The sequence below is a fragment of the Eschrichtius robustus genome, chromosome 9, assembly GCF_028021215.1.
Source record: "Eschrichtius robustus isolate mEscRob2 chromosome 9, mEscRob2.pri, whole genome shotgun sequence".
Classification (NCBI taxonomy): Eukaryota; Metazoa; Chordata; class Mammalia; order Artiodactyla; family Eschrichtiidae; genus Eschrichtius; species Eschrichtius robustus.
This window is the reverse complement of record NC_090832.1, coordinates 35,098,688-35,121,746: the sequence shown is the minus strand read 5'-3', so window position 1 is coordinate 35,121,746 and position 23,059 is coordinate 35,098,688. Positions and strand designations below refer to the sequence as shown.

The 23,059-nt window shown below is 34.6% G+C and overlaps 1 protein-coding gene across 1 annotated transcript in view; it reads right to left on the bottom strand.

The window, feature by feature from the left end:
- THEMIS (thymocyte selection associated) overlaps positions 1 to 23,059 on the bottom strand; it is a 181,822-nt gene that overhangs the window by 108,651 nt on the left and 50,112 nt on the right. The window contains exon 3 of the mRNA XM_068550825.1: positions 15,486 to 15,944. Within this exon, the coding sequence (XP_068406926.1) occupies positions 15,486 to 15,944 (459 nt within the window). The remainder of the gene's footprint in view (positions 1 to 15,485; positions 15,945 to 23,059) is intronic.

Sequence of the window (23,059 nt, the reverse complement as noted above, 5' to 3'; positions counted from 1 at the left end):
TCAGAGTGAAGATCTGAGAAAATTCCCCTCATGCTTTAGGCAGGGTGATGGGAAAAGTAACCATTTTGAAATACACTCAGATCACTCACTTCTCCTTAAAAAAGGCCTGAGTGAAGGAAAACTATTTTACCACAGCCTAACCAACTTGGGTTTTACCAGTCTAATAACTGACGTGGGGGAAAGGAATTACCCAACTCCAGCCCCCGAAAGACATTCTGTCTCACTAAGGAGATGTGGGGAGAAAAGCTGAGAAGCAGGGTCAGTAAAAGACTAAGACCTAATTACAGGATTATAGCATGCTTCCCCTCCCCTACACCTCACCAACCATATCAAGAAGACTTCTATATAATAACAGGAGATTACAATGGAAAGAATGGCACTTATGATCCTATTTAAGAAGGGGTCTCTAGGGAAAGACAACAGGGAAAACAATAAACAAGGACATTATGTAAAATTTTAGCTTCTAACACCTACAGGTACAGTAAACAGTGAACACAGCCTAACTCCTAGCCTAAAACCTCACACTAGAGGCCTATTTACCTCAGTTTCTTTTACCCTATACATCATGCCTAGCTTTCAACAAAAAATTACAAGGTATGTTAAAAGGCAAACAGCATAGTCTGAAGAGACAAAGCAAGCATCAAAACCAGACTCAGATATGCAAGAGATTTTGGAATTATCAGACTGGCAACTTAAAATATGATTAATATATTAAGGGCTCTAATGGAAGAAAATGCAAGAAAAGATAGCTAAGGTAAGCAGAGGGATGGAAACTCTAGGAAAGAACTACAAGGAAATGTTAGAAATTAAAAACACAGGAAAATAATTAAAGAATAACTTTGACGTGTTCATCAATAGGCTATACATGGCTAAGGAAAGAATCAGTGAGCTTGAAGATAGATCAATAGAAACTTCCCAAACTGAAAAGCAAAAGAATGAAAAACAACAACACAGAATTTCCAAGACCTGTGGGACAATTACAAAGGTTGTAACATACACACATAGGAATTCCAGAAGGAAAAAAGGAAAGGAACAGAAGCAATAATGAAGTAATAATGGCTGAGAATTCTCCAAAATTAATGAAGTTTAGAGAACAAAAAGCAGGATAAATACAAAAAGTCAACACCTAGGCATATCATATTCAAACTGCAGAAAATCAAAGAAGAGAGAAAACTTGAAGAAACCAGAAGAAAAAACCCACCTTGCCTGTGGAGGAAGGAGGATAATAATTACACTGGACTTCTCTTCAGAAACCATGAAAGCAGAAAGAGTAAATGGCATATTTAAAGTGTTGAAAGAGAAAAAAATCACCAACCTAGAATTCTATATGTGACAAAATTATCCTTCAAAAGTCAAGGGTGGCAGAATATGCCATCCCAAAATATATCACTTTGGTTTAAGGATTATTTTGAGCTAAGTGCACTTGAAAAACAGCAGATTCAAAAAGAACATTCTAATCTCCCCTTTCTCCCTGAAAACAGGAGCTAAAAACTCTCATGTTAAAGATGCCCTCAGTACCAGGAGAAAGAAAACACTCTTCTAACAGGGAGTCAAAGCCAACAGAATTCTGTACAAACAGACCTTGTTAAAATAATTTGTATCCTCTTAGGCCTCACTTCATAGTTTACTTTTCCACAATAGCTCAGTTGCTCAACCCAATTTAAAAGCATGCAGGTTTCACCATTTCTTTGGGTCTTCATTTTCTTATGAGGGCTTCCATGTCAAACTTATGCAAATTTGTATGCTTTTCTCCTCTTCATCTGTCTAAGGTCAGTTTAATTCTCTGGCCCAGCCAAAAAAACCCTAAGAGGGTAAACATAAAATTTTACCTCCCCTACAAAAGTGAAAGAGAAATAAAGACTTTCTCAGACAAACAAAAGTGAGGGAATATGTCAACAGTAGACCTACCTTGCAAGGAATATAAAAGAAGTTCTTCACAGAGAAGAAAATATGTCAGAAACCCAGATCTACATGAAGAAAGAAGAATATTAGAGAAGGAATAAATGAAGGCAAAATAAAATGTTTTATTTTTCTTATTTTTAATTGATGTAACAGATAACAGTTTGTTCAAAATAATAATAGCAGCAATATATTGGATGATTATAGCTCATGGATAATGAAATGAATGACGGCAGTGTTACAAGAGACAAAAGAGAGTAATTGGGAATACTCTGTTATAAGGTACCTGCCCTAGCCATGAAGTTGTATAGTGTTAGCTGAAAGTTGGACTTGGATTATATATGCATATTGCAAACTCTAAGGCAATGACTAAAAATATTTTTAAAGTATAATTGATATGCTGAGGAAGAAAGAAAATGGAATCATGTAAAAGGCTCAATTAAAACCATAGTAGGCAGAAAAAGTTGAATAAATAACACATCTAGTTTTGGGATGGGGATAAAGATAGATATTAGGAAAGAGGTGGCTACAACATGAGTCTTTAAGGATGGAGAGATACTACAAGCCAAGATAGGATAGCAGAAAGAATATCATAGGTGGTAAGAAAACTACAGTCATAGATAAGGAAGCAGACTAAATAGGATATAGTCAGTGATTAACATGTAATTCAGCCTCAGGATTTTAAACTAGAGCAGGGAATTGGGACCCACTGAAAGGAGACCCACTGAAAGTAAGACTATGTCTGAAGATGGATCTGCCCCTGGAATATTTGAGATTAATAACGACCAAATTAAATAGATTTTGGCAGATTAATTTGACAGCACAATGGGAAGAGAAGCTGGATTCAGAGCATTTACCTTTCTCTACTAACTGCCATGAAGCCCACAGGTAACCAGTATACTGACAACTCACTGTACTTAATTGTTTTTGCATCAACTTCAAACTTTATATATTTTACTGTTATGTTAGATAATACATTAAAACAAAACCCTTCTTATTGCTTATACTATTCTCTTTACTCTTGCATGTTTTAAGTTCTCCATAGCCAAAAGTTAAAATAAAAACATTTTTAAAAAGTTACCTAGAGGTTGTTTGCCCTGAGGCCCATTGGTGGGGTGAATGGTGGACTCCAGGAGGCCTCACACCAAGGAGTACTTTCCAGAATTTCTGCTGCCAGTGTCCTTGAACCCAAGGTGAGCCACAGCTGCCCCCACCTCTGCAGGAGACCCTCCAACACTGGCAGGTTTATTGTTAAGATTGAATGAGAAGACCAGTCCCTCCCATCAGGAAACTTGCACAAGCCTCTTAGATAGGCTCATCCACCAGAGGGCAGATAGCAGAAGCAAGAAGAACTACAATCCTGCAGCCTGTGGAAAAAAAAACACATTCACAGAAAGATAGACAAGATGAAAAGGCAGAGGGTTATGTACCAGATGAAGGAACAAGATAAACCCCAGAAAAACAACTAAATGAAGTGGAGATAGGCAACCTTCCATGACAATGAAACCACGACAATCCAAAACCTATGGGATGCAGCAAAAGCAGTTCTAAGAGGGAAGATTATAGCAATACAATCCTACCTCAAGAACAAGAAAAATCTCAAATAAACAATGTAAACTTACACCTAAAGGAACTAGAGAAAGAAGAACAAACAAAACCCAAAGTTAGCAGAAGGAAAGAAATCATAAAGATCAGAGCAGAAATAAATGAAACAGAAACAAAGAAAACAATAGCAAAGATCAATAAAACTAAAAGCTGGTTCTTTGAGAAGATAAACAAAATTGATAAACCATTAGCCAGACTCAGCAAGAAAAAGAGGGAGAGGACTCAAATCAATAAAATTAGAAATGAAAAAGGAGAAGTTACAACAGACACCACAAAAATACAAAGCATCCTAAGAGACTACTACGAGCAACCCTATGCCAATAAAATGGACAACCTGGAAGAAATGGACAAATTTTTAGAAAGGTTTAACCTTCCAAGACTGAACCAGGAAGAAATAGAAAATATGAACAGACCAATCACAAGTAATGAAATTGAAACTGTGATTAAAAATCTTCCAACAAGCAAAAGTCCAGGACCAGATGGCTTCACAGGTAAATTCTATCAAACAGTTAGAGAAGAGCTAACACTTGTCCTTCTCAAACTCTTCCAAAAAATTGCAGAGGAAGGAACACTCCCAAACTCATTCTATGAAGCCACCATCACCCTGATACCAAAACCAGACAAAGGTACTACAAAAAAGAAAATTACAGACCAATATCACTGATGAATATAGATGCAAAAATCCTCAACAAAATACTAGCAAACAGAATCCAACAACACATTAAAAGGATCATACACCACGATCAAGTGGGATTTATCCCAGGGATGCAAGGATTCTTCAATATACATAAATCAATCAATGTGATAAACCATATTAACAAATTGAAGTATAAAAGCCATATGATCATCTCAATAGATGCAGAAAAAGCTTTTGACAAAATTCAACACCCATTTATGATAAAAACTCTCCAGAAAGTGGGCATACAGGGAACCTACTCAACATAATGAAGGCCATATACGACAAACCCACAGGAAACATCATTCTCAGTGGTGAAAAACTGAAAGCATTTCCACTAAGATCAGGAACAAGACAAGGATGTCCACTCTCACCACTATTATTCAACATAGTTTTGGAAGTCCTAGCCATGGCAATCAGAGAAGAAAAATAAATAAAAGGAATACAAATCGGAAAAGAAGAAGTAAAACTGTCACTGTTTGCAGACGACATGATAACTATACATAGAGAATCCTAAAGATGCCACCAGAAAACTACTAGAGCTAATCAATGAATTTGGTAAAGTTGCAGGATACAAAATTAATGCACAGAAATCTCTTGCATTTCTATATACTAATGATGAAAAATCTGAAAGAGAAATTAAGGAAACACTCCCATTTACCATTGCAACAAAAAGAATAAAACACCTAGGAATAAACCTACTTAAGGAGGTAAAAGACCTGTACTCAGAAAACTATAAGACACTGATGAAAGAAATTAAAGATGATACCAACAGATGGAGAGATATACCATGTTCTTGGATTGGAAGAATCAATATTGTGAAAATGACTATACTACCCAAAGCAATCTACAGATTCAATGCAATCCCTATCAAATTACCAATGGCATTTTTTACAGAACTAGAACAAAAAATCTTAAAATTTGTATGGAGACACAAAAGACCCCGAATAGCCAAAGCAGTCTTGAGGGAAAAAAATGGAGCTGGAGGAATCAGACTCCCTGACTTCACACTATACTACAAAGCTACAGTAATCAAGACAATATGGTACTGGCACAAAAACAGAAAGATAGATCAATGGAACAAGATAGAAAGCCCAGAGATAAACCCACGCACCTATGGTCAACTAATCTATGACAAAGGAGGCAAGGATATACAACGGAGAAAAGACAGTCTCTTCAATAAGCGGTTCTGGGAAAACTGGACAGCTACATGTAAAAGAATGAAATTAGAACACTCCCTAACACCATACACACAAAAAAACTCAAAATGGATTAGAGACCTAAATGTAAGACCGGACAGTATAAAACTCTTAGAGGAAAACATAGGAAACACACTCTTTGACATAAATCACAGCAAGATCTTTTTTGATCCACCTCCTAGAGTAATGGAAATAAAAACAAAAATAAACAAATGGGGCCTAATGAAACTTCAAAGCTTTTGCACAGCAAAGGAAACCATAAACAAGATGAAAAGACAACCCTCAGAATGGGAGAAGATATTTGCAAACGAATCAACGGACAAAGGATTAATCTCCAAAATATATAAATAGCTCATGCAGCTCAATATTAAAAAAAAACAACCCAATCCAAAACTGGGCAGAAGACCTAAATAGACATTTCTCCAAAGACATACAGATGGCCAAGAAGCACATGAAAATCTGCTCAGCATCACTAATTATTAGAGAAATGCAAATCAAAACTACAATGAGGTATCACCTCACACCAGTTAGAATGGGTATCATCAGAAAATCTACAAACAACAAATGCTGGAGAGGGTGTGGAGAAAAGGGAACCCTCTTGCACTGTTGGTGGGAATGTAAATTGATACAGCCACTATGGAGAACAGTATGGAGGTTCCTTAAAAAACTAAAAATAGAATTACTATATGATCCAGCAATCCCACTACTGGGCATATACCCTGAGAAAACCATAATTCAAAAAGATACATGCACCCCAATGTTCATTGCAGCACTCTTTACAATAGCCAGGTCATGGAAGCAACCTAAATGCCCATCAACAGACGAATGGATAAAGAAGATGTGGTACATATATACAATGGAATATTACTCAGCCATAAAAAGGAATGAAATTGGGTCATTTGTTGAGACGTGGATGGATCTAGAGACTGTCATACAGAGTGAAGTAAGTCAGAAAGAGAAAAACAAATATCGTATATTAACGCATGTATGTGGAACCTAGAAAAATGGTACAGATGAACCGGTCTGCAGGGCAGAAATTGAGAAACAGATGTAGAGAACAAATGAATGGACCCCAAGGGGGAAAAGCGGCGGGGGGGTGGGGGTGGGGGTGATGAATTGGTCGATTGGGGTTGACATGTATACACTGATGTGTATAAAACCGATGACTAATAAGGACCTGCTGTATAAAAAAATAAATAAAATAAATTTTTCAAAAATTAAAAAAAAAAAGTTACCTAGAATTTGGAAATGACATACTTAAGTTTTCAAACTGAAATAGGCTTAACTAATTTTTATGACAAATTTCATTATATCTAAGTATGTGTCCAAAAGAAAGATAAATCAACATTTTTTGTTTTGGTTTTCTTATAAACAAGAAGTTACATGCTCTTATAAAAATATTTTTTAAAAATAAGAGGGGAGATAAAACATTACAATCTTTATCAGCTTTAGACTACCACTGCTTACATTTTGGTATATCCAGTGTGTGTGTGTGCGTATGTGTGTGTGTGTGTGTATTACACATTTTTAAACAAGCATTTTTATCTTACAAGTAACCCTCCCTCCCACCACCAGAAATGAAAATGGTTATAGAAAATGAGCTAAATTAGAAAATTTCCCAAAAAAGTTATCTTGACTTCAAATTGATAAAGAGATAAGAAGACAGCAACTCGGAGCATGAGAGACATTCCTGATGGTGTTTATTACAACTTTTTCAGTTTCAAACTAATCTAAAGTAAAAACAATATATACTCATGCAACCTTAGTTTACACTTCCCAAATTTTCTTCCTGGGTAAACATGAATTGTTCTGGCTTGGGTACGTTTTCTGGTTTTCCAAAGGGAGCTCTTGTGAAAAAAATTTCCATTCCATCTTCTCTAAAAAGGTAGCATTAGTTTCTTCTCTCTGCTTCTGAGTCATTTCATTAAACATTGTCTTTCTGCCTATTCTTTCAGGGAAAGTCCCTGTACAGTTAGGGCTAATGTTAATCATAGTGTGATGCTTTTCTGCATTTCCCACTGCAACAACTCTTTTAGCCAAGTGTGAATTTGGGGGACCCCACTAAAAATTATCTTTAAAGAGAAAATAAAGGTATACATTTAAGCTTGGTTAATGTTAGGCAATGCATGTTTCCTTGAACAGCTAATACTCAATTCTGGAATACTCTTTATCTCAACTCAGCATTCAAGGACCTATCCTTTGCAATTAGGCCTGAATTAGCAGTACATGGTAGGAAATCTACTGAGACAATCTTATTCAAGTCTTGAAGCAAGATGGATTTTTCTACATATTTTTTTCTTAACAAATTTTGTAAATTCTAGCCTGCAGTTTTTCTCAATTTCTAGTTTCTCCTATATTATTATTATTATTAAACAATTCATGCATTTTTTGCAAATTTTCACTTTCTAAGTTTGATTTTTTAATTTACTTTCCAAGACTATAGTTATTTTTCTCTAAAGTGCTTTCATAAATTTTGTCTCCAGCTCTCATTTATTCTGTGAATTTTGTTTACATTTTTGCATCACATCATACTCTTCATTATACAATGATTATTCGATGCACTAATAATTTCTGAACTTGCCTCATTCTAGACTTTTAAATTAAAATTTGCTTTATAGTTCATCTGTTTGGTCTCAATTTTCTTTACAAATATTCTGTGAATTAATTTTTTTCCATTTATTCAGTTTCATTTCAACTTAAGAGAAGCTATACAGTGAATTTCCATTTTGTTGGGTGGTCCTCCTCTGGTTCTACTTCTGTTTGTATTTATAATTAGATAAAGTTCCTTTTGGATCACTCTCCAACATTTGTAGCAGAAAAAAAATCATCAGGACTTTCCTTGAGCAATCTTGCATTTGATATGGCTTTATTTGTAACACTACTCTGTCTTTTACATTTTCATTCAGTTTATAAAAGCTAAGAAAAGTGAAGAGCCATTTTCTTATACTGAATGATACAATTAACATGTTTTCTTCATTGATGTGTCAACTTGACTGGCCTGTTGTAGCCAGCTATTTAATCAAACACTGATCTAGGTGTTGCTGTGACGGTATTTTGTAGACGTGGTTACCATCCAAATAACTTGACTTTAAGTAAAGGATGTTACCCTCAATATGTGGATAAGCCTCATCCAATCAGCTGAAGGTCTAAAGAGCAAAAACAGAAGTTTCCCAGAGAAGAAGAAACTCTGCCTCAAGACTGCAGCATAAACTTCTGCCTGAGTTTCCAGCTTGTCAGCCTGTCCTACAGATGTAGAACTTATTAGCCCCCATAATTACATTAGCCAAGGCCTTAAAATTAATTAAATAACTAATTCATATATAATCATGTATAGATAATATAATACAATTATATATAATATATAATATCAATTTATATAACATTATATACTTTTTCTCTGGAGAACCCTGAATGAGCAAACGTTAATTATTGGTAGTTTAAGAATAAATAAATAAATAAAAATATATATGTATATACATATATATACACACATATATAGTAAAAACTGTACTTTGCTTGCTGTTTGATGTTTTTATTAGCAGTAAGATTTCTGCCTAAAGGAAGAAAATGAAATGGAAGCTGGCTAGAGTATCCACGGGTTCTAAAGATCATGTTATGTCACAGTACTTTCATGGAAACATTAGGAAAAACATCACTAATAAAAATTGAACCTGTTATATAAGTATAAGTGATATCAACTTTGGTGCCATAAAGTGAATATTCATTCTCCTTAGCTATTAAGTTCATAAATATGGCATTGTAACAAATCAAATCTGGATATGGTGGGTGAGAAAACCTTCTTGAAACCTAAATAGGAACTTTGTACTGTACAACATATATAGACAGAAGCAATTATTTTAGTTGCTTCATTCATTCATTCATGTATTTAATTTATTGAATAATGAACATTTACTTTATCTCAAGCATTGAGATTGACTCAGATACTTCCATAAATTACTAAAAATTATGTTGTGTTAAAAAGATTAAGTTTATAAATTACACTTATCACTTAGTAATATTAGCAACCAGTCCTTTCAGGGTTATACTAGGTCCAGGAAAAACTCTGGCCTAGGACCAATTTAAGTAAGTAGTGAGGTTTATGGGTGAAATATGTTGCTTTTCAACTCTTTCTTCCCTCAAATTTGCCATAGGGTAAAAAGGAGAAAAAGAAAGAAAAAAGAAAAAGTGTCAATGAATCTAAAAGATGTCTGCAGTCCTTAAACTAGATAAAGATTGAACTCAGATGGAAGAATGGTCAACGATTCGGTAGAATAGAAAAAGGAAAGCCTATGTGCCTAAGGAGTTCGAGTCCAGTGAAAAGCCAGCCTTTTTTGCCCCACACAACTCCCAAAAGGTTTTCGAATTGGAGGCATAAAGCCCCTCTGAAGGTGGAGGAGAAGGTAGAGGACAAAACAAGGGGATTATGTGAATGTTTGAAGCGTGGTTAAACCCAGGTCTTCAGCTTTAATTTGGGGAAGACAGGTGACAACCCCTCCCACCTCTCTCTCTGCAGGAAAGAGTACAGGGTCGTAGAATCTGGAAAGTAGACATAGGTGAGCAGGGGAGAAGCATGGAACTGAAAGCAAAGAAGGAAAGTCTAAATCTATGGGGGAACAGTGAAAGCCTCAGCAACTTCCCCACTCAGTTACAATAGTTTCATAACCCCCAGGAGGTATCAAGAAGATTCTTTTCAGATGAAATTGAACAAGTCCTGGAGGAAAGACTCACAGGATCTGAATTTGGGGAATTCTCCAGTGAAAAAGCCAACAAAATGAAACCTAAAATTCATAAAACAAAGAGCTTGTATATCAATAGTGCCTCACTTGTAAATTAAATTTAAAAATGTGTCTAACATGTAAATATGAACAAACAGGAAATAATCACCAAGAATTTGAGGAAAACATTTAACAAGAATGACAGACTAAAACTTTAAAAAAGGCCAGAAGAGGCAGATAAAATGCAAGGAACAGTAGAAGACTTTAAGAAATAGTAGTATATTCTCAGAGAGATAAGATACTGAGTCCTTAAAACAAGAACATGTTAACAGTTAAAAAATGATATAAGAAATAACTCTTAGAAATTAAAAATATGATAGCTGAAATTAAAAATTCATTAAAACAGTTGGAAATGTAGTTAAGAAATTTTCCCTGAAGGTAAACCAAAGACAAGGAGACATAAAATAAAGAAAATAGTTCTACATTAGTATGGGAGCTTCAACATGAGATTAGAAGTTACAGAAGGAGAGAAGAGAAAAAACAGTTGAAAGGCAATTATCAAAGAATTTATCCTAGAAATTTCCAACCTGAAAACTTTCCTCACAATGAAAGAACAGACCTACCACAAAGCACATTACTGTGAAACTTCTGAATACCATGGATAATCTCTCAAAGGCAATATTGGAAACAATAAGTTATTTGAGTCCAGAAATTGCTAGTAAACACAGAAGCAAGTCAAAGAGTAACCACCAGGATGGTGTTAAATCGAAGTCCCAGGACAACACTGTAATGGACTAAATGTTTGTGTCCCCTAATATTCATATGTTGAAACTCAACTTCATAATGTGAGGGGGTCAGGAGGTGGCATCTTTGGGAGGTGATTAGAATTAGATGAGGTCATGAGGATGGAGCCCTCATCAATGAGATCAGAGCCCTTATACAAGGCACCAGAGGCTTTGCTTCCCCTCTCTGCTCTCTGTGTAAGGATACTGTAAGGATAAGGATACTGTAAGTCCACAATCTGCAACCTGGAAGAGTTTCCTCACCAGAATTCCACCGTGCTGGCACCCTAATCTCAGAATTCCAGCTCTAGAACTGTAAGAAATAAATTTCTGTTGCTTATAAGCCACCCAGTTTATGGTATTTTTATAATAGTATCCCAAGCTAAGACAAGCACCTATGTATTAGTTCTAGAGAGCCACAAATACAGACTGGAGCATGAGGTTGGAGGGTTCCAGGAGGAATACTTCAGGATAAAAAAAATAACAGAAGAGGTAGATCTCCTGACAGCTTGGGCTCTGGAAAATTGCAATGAATGGCTTTTTTTGTTTTCTTTTACAAAGATGTTGGAAAATACTTCAAGACTTAGGAGAGGATTGAAGAAAACTAAGAAATGAAATAGTAAGGTCATTATTACAGAAAAATAAAGTTATACAGAAATGGAATTATGGTCATTATCTACCACTTGATTCAGCAATGAACTGTCACAATAATGAAACTGCAAATGCTTAACCATAACTTATCATATACTGAGAGAATGGGGAAAGGGAAGAGGAAGTAGGAATACAAGACCTATAATTAAATCTTCATCACCACACATGGAAGTCAGTAGTTACTGTCTAAAACTGATCACTTGAAAAATAGCAATATCCGTATATTATTGGAAATGTGAATGGAAATACAAGAAAGCAGGAGCAAAATATTTAAAGGAGTTACCTCAGAGTAGCAGAATGTGGGGGAAATTTGGGAATGGTCAAGGGCACAAGGTTTGTTGGTAACTTTGTCTTTTTACTACTATTTGACACTTCTGACTTTGATTAAAATGGAAATTATTTTTGAAAATACATGAGAGAAAGACAAAGTCTCAGAATACTAAAAGATCAATGTATTTTTTTCTTCTATTCATTTGTCACCTATTATACAATATTCAGATACTGCCTTTCTGATATCACCATTCTGCTCGTGTGATTTCAGCCCTCTGTTTATAAATGAATTACGTCATATACTTGAGCAGAAACTTTTTCCCAAATTTGAATGGCACTAAGTTTTTCTCCTAAAGCAAAACACAACTTTCCAACTCTTAAAATTTCCACTAGTAAAGAACTACTTATCAATCAATACACCAAAACATAACTCCATTAAAAAGTTTTAAAATCAAGATTTTTTTGAAGCCGCTTTAAATGGCTGGCTCCATTTTTCATTTGCAAATATTATGCATTCCATTTGTTACACAAATATGAATTTTATCTTCCTGTTAAAGGCACAAACAGATTTTGCTATGACTTATATGAAACCAGTAGTTAGAGGTCTTGGATGGTTATTTATACCTCTTTTCCAAAGAGATTTAGATTTTAAAAAATCATTAAGTGTAGGGTAAGAGTTAGAGGGGGTTGGCCTGTGACCAAGAGTTTCCAGGAACAAATATTCCATTTAAACACTTTGTGCTACATTTCTTTTTTATAAAGCCTAAATTTTCCCATTAGTAACATTAAAAACTAGTACTAGGAGTAGAATATCTTATATTTCCTCTTTTCTCTATTTACTTGCTATGTTCTCTTTTCCACAAATCAATATTTCATAGCTTCCTATAGTTCTCAGTCTTTTCCATCTTGCTTTCCCCCCTAAGGTTTCTCTAAAATCTCCAACCCCTGACAGACCTATTCTTTTTCTTGTCACTTTAGAAAAAGAAGGACTCAAGTCAAGAGGAGTTTGAACTGTGCCTGACACTCAAAGTCACTGGAAAACAACTTAGCAGGCAACATGCCCTTGACTTCAAGGCAAGTATGAATCTTCAATATAAGAAAGAATCATGTAAAACAAGACCACAATTGATCAAAAAACAGTTTACATTTTATACTTAGAAGAAAAGTGCCTATAACAACAATAATTTTTTAAATTTGACTTTTTGTGTTGGACACCCATCCTCTATTTTAAGGAAACATTCTGTAGTCAGTATACATGCAAAGCAGTCTCATACAGTATCTGTCCTGAAATTGCTATACAATGAGAACTAATGTTTAAAATAATCCCTAAGAAATTAAAGGTCCAAAATAATTAAAATCGAAATTCAATTTTAATATCATTAAAGAATGGAAATTGGACTAAAAGATTTGGGGAAGGATTTTACTTCATCTAAAGGCTTTCTTCTGGGACCTTAGCTAGCATGAAACCATATTTAAGTCCATCTAAACACTTCTGTTAATATCCCCTGCTCTTCTGTCAATGTTTATATGTAATAAACTGCACCACCATTCAACCAGCAGATCAAGCCAGAAGCCTGGGAATCAGGTTAACTTCTTTCCCCTTCCCATAGACCTTCAGATCTGGCTAGCTGTACTTCTGAAATACCCATTAAGAAGAGCTGTCCCTCTTATATCACTATTGTATTAACCCCCCAGTACTCTGCCACAGAACAAGCGGCCTCACTACACTTCTCCCACCTTGTTTCTCCCGCTGAAAAACCATTATTAGTTTGCTGTTTGGACAAATGTTAACCCCTTAACATATATTTCAAGATCCTCCATGACTGATTCCACTACCCCATTGCATGTTTTGATATCTGTCTCAGCCTGCCTTCTCTCTTTTCTCACACCAGGTGCACTGGAACCACAGTCTCTTGCTTACCTGCTTTCCTGCAAACTGCGTCTGCTTCCTCCAATGTTGTCCCCTCTCTCTCAGCCTGCCCATCTCCTATTCACCCTTCAGATCTTAGTTTAAATGTCATTTCCTCAGTGAAGGCCTTCGTGATCCCTAACCTAAATTCATTAAATGCTGTAACCATCTTGTTCATGTGCTTAGGTTCTGGGTTCGCCTTCATTTGCATCTGCATGATAGGAGATGCCAATGGTTTTAGAAAAATAACAAAATTTAAAATGAGAAAATGCTATCCATTATTTATGAAAACTAAGGAAAACTCAGTTATCAATTTTGATTGTACGTTTTGGGAAAGCTGACAAAACACTAATGTGAGGTCTAAAGTTTGCTGCGACTTCAATTTTTTGTCAACTTAAAAAAATAATCATGCTGTGGCCTCAATTTTTTGTAGTACAAAAAAAAATCACTACTTGAGTGGAATTCCTTACCTACACCTTTTGCTCAAATGAATTAATTGATTTCTGGTTAAATAGATGTATGTAACAAAATTTAACACAGCTCTAAAACCTACTCAAAAGGCACGTCAAGTTTTTCACAATTGCATGTGACAAACAATATTAATGGGAGCAGAGATAAATGGAATTTGAGATATCCATGGGGTACTCTTTGACCAAACATTTTTACATATTGCTTTTTTTTCTCGGGTGTATTACACATAGTATCTTAATAGAACCTTATTTCATTCTCAAAACAACTCCAAGACACAGACAAAAGGGATATCATCATCCCCTTATTGTATAGACGCAGTTTAGATGGCTCACTAAAAGCCACCCCCTGTTAAGTTATTGACCAGAGTTAGAATTCAGGACTTTTGACTGCAAATACAGAACTCTTTGTTCCATACTTGTCATGCTTATGTGCCATAAGCTTAAAAAGTCAAGGTGTTAATTTCTTTAGGATTACAGTGCTCTCTCCAGCTATTCCTATTTTAAAATGCAAAAATCTTATGAAGAAAATACACTTATGTGGGAAGAGGGAAAGGGGGAGGATCAGGATAGGGGTATGGGATTAAGATATACAAAGTACTATGTATAAGATCGATAAGCAACAAGGATATATTGTACAGCACAGGGAAATATAGCCATTATTTTGTAATAATTCTAAAGGGAGTATAATGTATAAAAATATTGAATCACTATGCTGTACACCTGAAACTAATATTGTAAAACAACTATATTTCAATAGAATCCTTTTAAACCCACACTTATGTGTGAATTAATTTGTCATATCATTTTCCCTTAAGTCAGAAGGACTCCAAACTAATAGGAGGATTTATGACCAATGAGGGATGGTGGAAAAAAAAAAAGAAAAAAGGCTCTCACAAAAGTAGGAGTAAGGGACACATAAAGAAACTTTATACTCTTACCTCTTTTTTGACCACCTCCATACAAGACAGTTTCTTTCTAGCCAATTAATTCTCTATTCTAAAAAGTAGCTCTTTTCTGATCCTGTTTAACTGGCAGTGATAAAAATAAATATTTTAATCTGTCTGTGCCTGACAATTACAGCATTTTACATTTGGATAGCACCACACAATTTAAAATATTTGCTTACATACATTACTGAATTTGAGTCTTGCAACAAATACATGATTTGCTTATTTATAGATGAGAATCTAACTCTCAGTGGGCTTAATGGACAAGTCAGGGACAGAGTTCCATTCTTTAGACTAAAGCTTTTCTCCTTCCCAAACCCCACAATCATGTTCATAAAGCATCATTCTCAGGGGATACTTACATTTCATCACACCTTGAATTTCATAAACAGGCTTGAGAATCACAGCACCATAAAAGCCTTTAGGGAATGGATTTGTTAAGTCCCACTTATTTGAAAAGTCTGTAAGTTTCACAGTTCGTGTTCTGTTCTTGGGGATCTTCCATTGGACAATTTCCTTTAGGGTGTAGATATGTTCATCATCACACTCATAGAACTCTCCTTCTTGTGACAAAGGCAAAGTAAACGAGTGATTTTGATGATTCCTTAGCACACCACAGTTCACCATTATTTCTCCATTGATCTCTTCGACTGAGTTGAGCATGATTTGCTCACCATGCTTTATGATGAGATTCTCTAGTTTTATATCCTTCTGATGATAGAAGCAAGGATGTCCCAGTCTACTTGGTCCAATATGGATGGTTCTTGTAATTTCTTCCATAGTGAGGTATGGAGTTTTATCAGCCACAATCTTAAAAAGACCTGAGAACAGAATTCTGTGAATTAGAAAGTTCTCATAAGAAAATCACAGCGAGAGAGTTATAAAACAAGTAAAACGTAGCATTTAAAAGTAATGTACCTTTTTCAAGATTAGAGATATTTGTTTTAATCTTGAATTCTTCTAGGTAAAAATTTAATGTATTTTCTGTAGGTTACTGGATTGTCAGATCCAGACAGGCCACATAGATGGAAAGGGGAAAATAGCGTGAAATAGAAAAGGCCCACTTCCTGGAGATGCAATCTGCATGAGATACTGGCTATCTCCCAACCACATGTGTGATCTTGAGCAAGGCATTTAATCTCTCAAGATCGCATTTTTAATTTTTAAAATGAAAGGATTGGATTAGATCAGTATTTCCATATATATTCTCTGGAAACACCAAAATTAAAAGATATTCCAGAAGGAAACTGTTTCATGGTCAAATTAACGATTACACAGTTATTACCTGGAACTAGACCATGGTGATGGTTGTAACGCATTGTGAATGTACGTAATGACACTAAATTGTACACTTTAAAACGGTAAATTTGATGTTATATGCATTTTACCACAATAAAAAGTAGCTACATATTTCCAAGTAATTTAAGATTTCTCAGAAACTTCAGATGCACTGTGACTCACAAGAGGGGAATATAACATGCAGAATTTCCCAAATTTCTTTCATTCTAAAACTCTTGGGGAAACATACATAAATAAACTACAAAATAGTATGTCACGATATATTAGTGATCCACATAACTCTCCTTGAGAAATGCCAGGTTAGGTAGTTGTTCTGCATTGAATACTCTTGATTATATATCATTCATTCTTCTCATTACTTTTCTAATTTTGCCATAGTTTCACTATGTCAAATTTTTTCCTCTAATACTATTGGGATAGTCACTGATACAATGAATGTTCTTTAAGACACAGCTTTTTATGCTTGCATGTTTAAGTTTCATTCTTCTCTTTGAATTATTTTGCTTTTATTTTATAAGCACACCTGTTTTGTAGCACTTTCAGAAATTTATTTATTGAATAAATTTTAATAAATTCCAGAGAAAATAAGAACAAAGGAAAAATTAGGTAATTGCTTTGTTAACCCCAAAGTAAATTAAGACAATTATTTATAATAGCATACACTAAGAAGGCAGTGTGTAAAGAATCCTACTAGAATGATATAGCTTGTAAAAGTTATTTATTCATTTAGTCAAAAATACAGTCCAATTAAATTTATCTATGTATCAAATTATTATTAACCAGGTTACAATGTCTCTTATGTGTATTTTGGGTTATGGTACAAAGACTTATGATGTTATTTTTTAGTCGATCTTTGCTCAAACAAAAAAAATACAGGATTTTGGTTACTTTTAAATATAAATGTTCTGAAAAAGTGGGTGATACAATCCTGGCAAAGGCTGAGGAAGGTAGCATGTGCAATCTGTCCTGAAAACCTTTATAAATCAAATAGTGTTCATTCCCTGCATGGTGTGCTTGAAGACAGTAAGGCAAAGAAACATTTACTTTGAAGGAACTTCTTATTTTATTATGTCTTGTATCAGGGAAAATCCAATAAAACAGTACTCTCGAATTCTCCACAGTAACTGAATTTGTGTGTGTATGTGCACGTGCCCGTGTGCAAGTGCATGCACATGTTTAATCTCATTTGTTTCCATGTGAAGATTTATTTCTAAGAGTCCACAGTCATCATCAGGGTATAAAAAATTCAGCAGTTTTTGTGAAATAAGTTTAAATAATAGCTACCTAGAATCTCATAAGCGTAAAGAAACATGGTTTCATTTCTATCCTCGCTATATTGATGACATAAGTCACAGAAGAATTAATTCAGCATCTTCTTTCCTGGGGAATTGGGTTCACCTAAGGTAATAACAGACCCAAAATGTTATGAAGTAGAAAAAGCCTGAAACCCTAAGGGCCACTATTATTTCAAGTTAATCACACACTTCAGAGCTGTCTTGTTGGATGTCTCTATTGCAAGAAAAATCTATCTAAGAAATCTGTGTGTTTTCCCTTAGAAGATGATTAAGGACACAGTTTAGCATACTAAGTGGCAGAGTACAGGAAAAATATTTTATTAACTTATTTCTTTATATGTTATTGCAGCCAGTCCAAAGAGTCCCTTCTTACAAACAGCCACTCGATACCATATAAACTAGGGCAAGTATATACAGATATATATGTATATATACATATATATATATATATGTGAATGATATCATATTGGAACTTTAATTTCAGAATAAACTATAGCACCACAGATATGATCAGCTTTAAATTCAACCAATTTTTTCTCCATCTTTTTCTGAAAGAGTGTAAAAATAGTTTTATACTAGAGAAAATATAATTTATTATTTTTTCAAAACACAAAACAAAACATATTTCAGGAGCTGAGTGATCATTAGAGAGATAATAAAATAAGCCAATATGTAATCCTCACAATGTAAGTTAAAAAGCAGAAAGAAAATAGATTTCTATTTCCAAATTTGATTGTCACCTATTAAAATGGATATTAGTGTTATTTTTACCTAGGAGAAATTGTTCATAAAGAGTATGTTCCTTGAGAAACAAAAATTATAAGGAAATGCAATTAGTTGATCTGTTGAAAAACAGTCAATAAGTAAATTTAGTCTTTAAGATCTTGTCCTTGAATCTCAGGCTTTTGGGGAGTTTATATTTTTATCCAATTCTTAATGATCTGCAATCATTATTATTAATAGTAAGAGTAACAAATGAAATTTGCTTAAAAAGTTACAAGCTTAAACAAATTTTTTCATATGCATCATTTATATTCTTTCAAGAACAGTAAGACAAATATTATTACTGGGGGATATAAAAACGGTCATGATTTTCATAGTCGTGGCTATAGAATCTCAAGTCAGACCTTTTAAATCCAAGTCTCATAATCTTACCTCCACCCCAGGCCACCTCCCTGTCACACAAATGACTTACAAGGACATTTCCTATGAGAACATGTTTATTCCAGTTCACAAGATATGTATGTGGTCTCACAGGTTGGCCCTCCCTTTGCATTGGTCAGCCTTTCCAGACCCTCCAGTATGAGAAGAGCAAAAATAACTTCCTGGTTCACCGTGCAGAATTCACACTCATCAGATTTTTTTCTACTTGTTTCTCTATCTCATCAATTCTCACACAAATAGGGAGTAATTTAAAAAATAAAAAATTTCCACCTGTGCATCACAATACTATTTATATACATAAGATCATTGTGTAAGATGTTATGTGTGAAAAGAGTTCACAATCTTTTTTCTTTGTCTAATCTCTAGCTTGCTTTCACAGTTCCAACCAAACATATTCCCTCTATCTCTGAGATAAGGAATCTTAGAGTGAACTTTATGTACTAATTCTCATCTTCCTCTCATATCATCAAAATTAGGATTATTAAAATATTAGCAGCTTAGAATGTGCTGGAAATTTACATGTCTGATAGAATTCAATTTTCCAAATTACAATACGAGGTAGCTAGAAATAAAAAACAAACACTTCACAAATAACCACAGGAAAGTTTGAAGAGATACCATAAATTCTCTATCATCACACAGCTCATAAGATACAAGTAGGATTTTGTGCCTCTAAAGCTCAAGGGCTTAATCATAGGGTTACACATTTAAGCCTTTCATTATTATTGTAAATTGTAAATTGTTTGTCCAGCCTTTCACCCTCCTTTTGGGTGCAGAAATTCTTAGAGCTTTTTAAAACGAGCAACGTAAGAAAGTGAACTTCACTGATATTTGACATTGATTGGCACTAGTCTCATCTCCTCGTACATCAGATGGCCACGTGCCTGGAGGTACAGGCACGTGGGAGGCCTGGGAACTGCACAAGCTGAAGGGGTTGACAGCTCTGTCCACAAGATCATGTTCTTTGAGTGTGCTGCAGACCACCTGGCCATATGCAAGTGGGTTTCCAGAATACATTATCACAGTTTTTAAATAAAGTAAATCTCACAAAATGGATAAACGGCTTCACACGTTTCTTGCAAAGAAATCATGTATTGAAAATAAAACTAATATAAACACAAGTGAACAAAAAAAAAGGACGAAGTCGACATTTCTACTCTCACTCAATCTCTTCTTTAGCCATATTATGAAATAAAACAATGACACTCTCGTCTAATAAAATATGAAGAGTGGCTGAAACTTCTTTAACAATTTAAAGTTATCAAAATGTGGATTCACATCCACTATCATCATAAAGAAATTTGCCTTTGAGATATAGATTAACAACACATCAAATATACATGCATATATACGCATAGCTGCCATAATTTTAAATAAATACATATATATTTGAGATACTGCTCAAAAATTTCTAATGGACTGAGCTATGTGAAGGAGAAGATTTAGAGAGAAATCAGACTGCTACATATTTTTGATCATGTGTCTTGTCTCTCTGCCAATAAAGCAAAGTGTGTTTCACTTATTTTTGTGAGTGTATGCCTCTGCCTCTTCAAAATGGCACTTTGTCCTGCAATCAAGTTCCTAAGCATCCTTGTTACTTTATACTTGCCTATATAGGTTTCTCATTCCACATTTTCCTATTATTTTGTTACATTTCCAAGACAATTCTTAGGTCAGCACATCCTACAAAAACTATCTTCTTCAAGACTATCCCAAATCTGGTATTTTGACTAGAATCTTAGCTCAAGCACCTCTATTTAATTTCAGATTAAAACGAGATGCATGAAATACCCTATCAAAGCAAAAAACTCAAAATTCTTGAGCAAAGTAATGAAACATATAATAATAATAATGTCCAAACTGTGAGAAAATTCTCCAGATTTCTGAGATTATTGAAAATCATCAACTAATGAGTGATTCAAACAATCTTGACAGAAGTCTCCAAGAGCAGAAACAAGGAATGTGAGGAAAGTCAAATTCATAAGAAAATTTTGTGTAGTAATTTAATGGAGTATTTAGGAGGAGGAGAAGACATATCTAAGATGGTGACCAAGTTTGTTAAGTGTTTTAGATGCTAAGTGTGGCTGTAGAATTCCTATGTGTGAATGTCTTTACATGTATAATGAAATCAGAATTATCTATAATAGCTATTAACAATTTTTAATAGTTCTTTTACCTGGCAATAAAAAGAATAAATCGTAAAATCTTTTGATTCATTTTTACCTCAATGGTTCAACCACTGCATGAAAAAACCTTAATTTTCCCAGTAAGGCCTTGAAAGGAGTGATATGCAATATCTAATACATTTGAGATATTTAACAAATAATTTACATTAATAATGTTAGACTTTGAAATCAAATGATATAATTTGATATCAATGCCTAAATCTCTGTTATAATCATGGCTTTACTATTAAAAGTGCCATACATCCTTGTTCATGTTAAAGCTTTCTCTCTCCTAAGCAGTGAGAATGAGTAATAGACTTAGGATGAGGAGAGAAGATGTCAGAAATTCTTCTTCTCATAAACCTTGGCAAGAGCACAGTTCTCTGGACTCTTACAGTTCTCCAGAGCACTGCCCCTTGAGAAGACACATAGAGGTATCAGGACTGGAAAGAACGCCCACAGACATTAGGTCCCCCAAATCTCTCACGAGGCTTTATTAGGAGACCGTCAAAATATCACACATTTACTACTCCTGGCTCTTGCTGACTTTAGGCAATAGAATTTTCAGGCCCAGCAACACACTACTATCCCAACAGGAAAGTGAAGTGGTTAGAAGTATGAATTTTTGATTCAAACAACCTGGGTTTAAGTTTGGTCTCAGTCCTTTCCCCACTGTGTAAACTTGAGAACTTAAACTCTCAGGGTTATAATTTCCTTTTCTGTAAAATGGAGAAAATTGTTTCATCTACCTCATAAAGTCATTGTGATGATTAAATGAGTCAATACATGTAACATGCTTAGACAGCACTTGACACAGAGCAAGCACTGAAAAAGCAAAATACAAGAAATAATAGCTATTCTTTCATATCATTTTCTTTCACTCTGGAATTCTAAGCCATTGTAGGATGGTTGTAACATCAGAGAGATGAATACTTACAGGGCCAAAGAGGATCCAGTTTGGATCAAATTAGATGAGACAAAATATGTAGAATCCACAGTTCAGTATCTGACACAGGCTGAGCAAAAAAAGTTACCAGCTACCATTACAGATTTTGCCAGAGTGTTTGATTATGGAAAAGAGCCTCAGGTGACCTCTTTAGGTGGACTGCCTTTGGGGAAATATTTCCAGGTGGCTTTGAGGAATTTGTCTGACTCCAGGCTTTGATAAATTGCTTAGAATTTAACCACCAACATTTTATGTCCATAATAAGCAGATTATAGGGAGATGTAAGCACATTTTAAATGCAAATATTGTGCTGGTTGTAGTTATTCACAAGGTATATATTATACACAGTTGCTGAAGTTCCCTTGAACAAAAGAAGCAGCAAAATGCCAAGGCATTTTTGAAAATGTGTTTTATTCATGGCTCTGAAGGGTAGTTGAAGCCAACTGAGGGAGGAGTGTACCCTCCCTCTATTTTAATGATCTTAATTTTGCTAATGGAATGTTAGTGGAAAGAGTTTGGGAGCCACGTGGTGCTGATTGCGTTGTTCAGTATTGATGTTGCTTGCAAATTAAATGTACCTAATAGCCACCTGTTTATGCTTATGATTATATAAAACCCCATATGTTTCCCTCTCTACACATGGGAGGTAAATATTGAAAAAATTATTCTGGTGTGAAGGGTGAAAACAGCAGCAATTCTTCTATAACTGTCAACATACGCTGTGGTGTTTCCTTTAATGTTGTGCTTTGTCTGACATATTTGCTGATTTTTATCATGCAGTGTTCAAAAAAATCTGTTACCCATGATTATGCAAAACAATTAAAAATCAGTTTACATTAAATTCAAATTAGGAAGAGAGATAATTTTCCAACGTAACCATAAGTTTTAAATGGATTTCAGAGCTTAAGATTTAAATAGATTTTGATCTGCACAATAAAGAAAACCAAACTTTTTTTTCCTAAATTCGCCAGCATATATAAAGGAACATTTTCTTCCTAAGTGCATCCTTTTGATCCCATATTACTAGGCAACCAAAAAACTAACTCGAATAACATAAATTTGAAAAT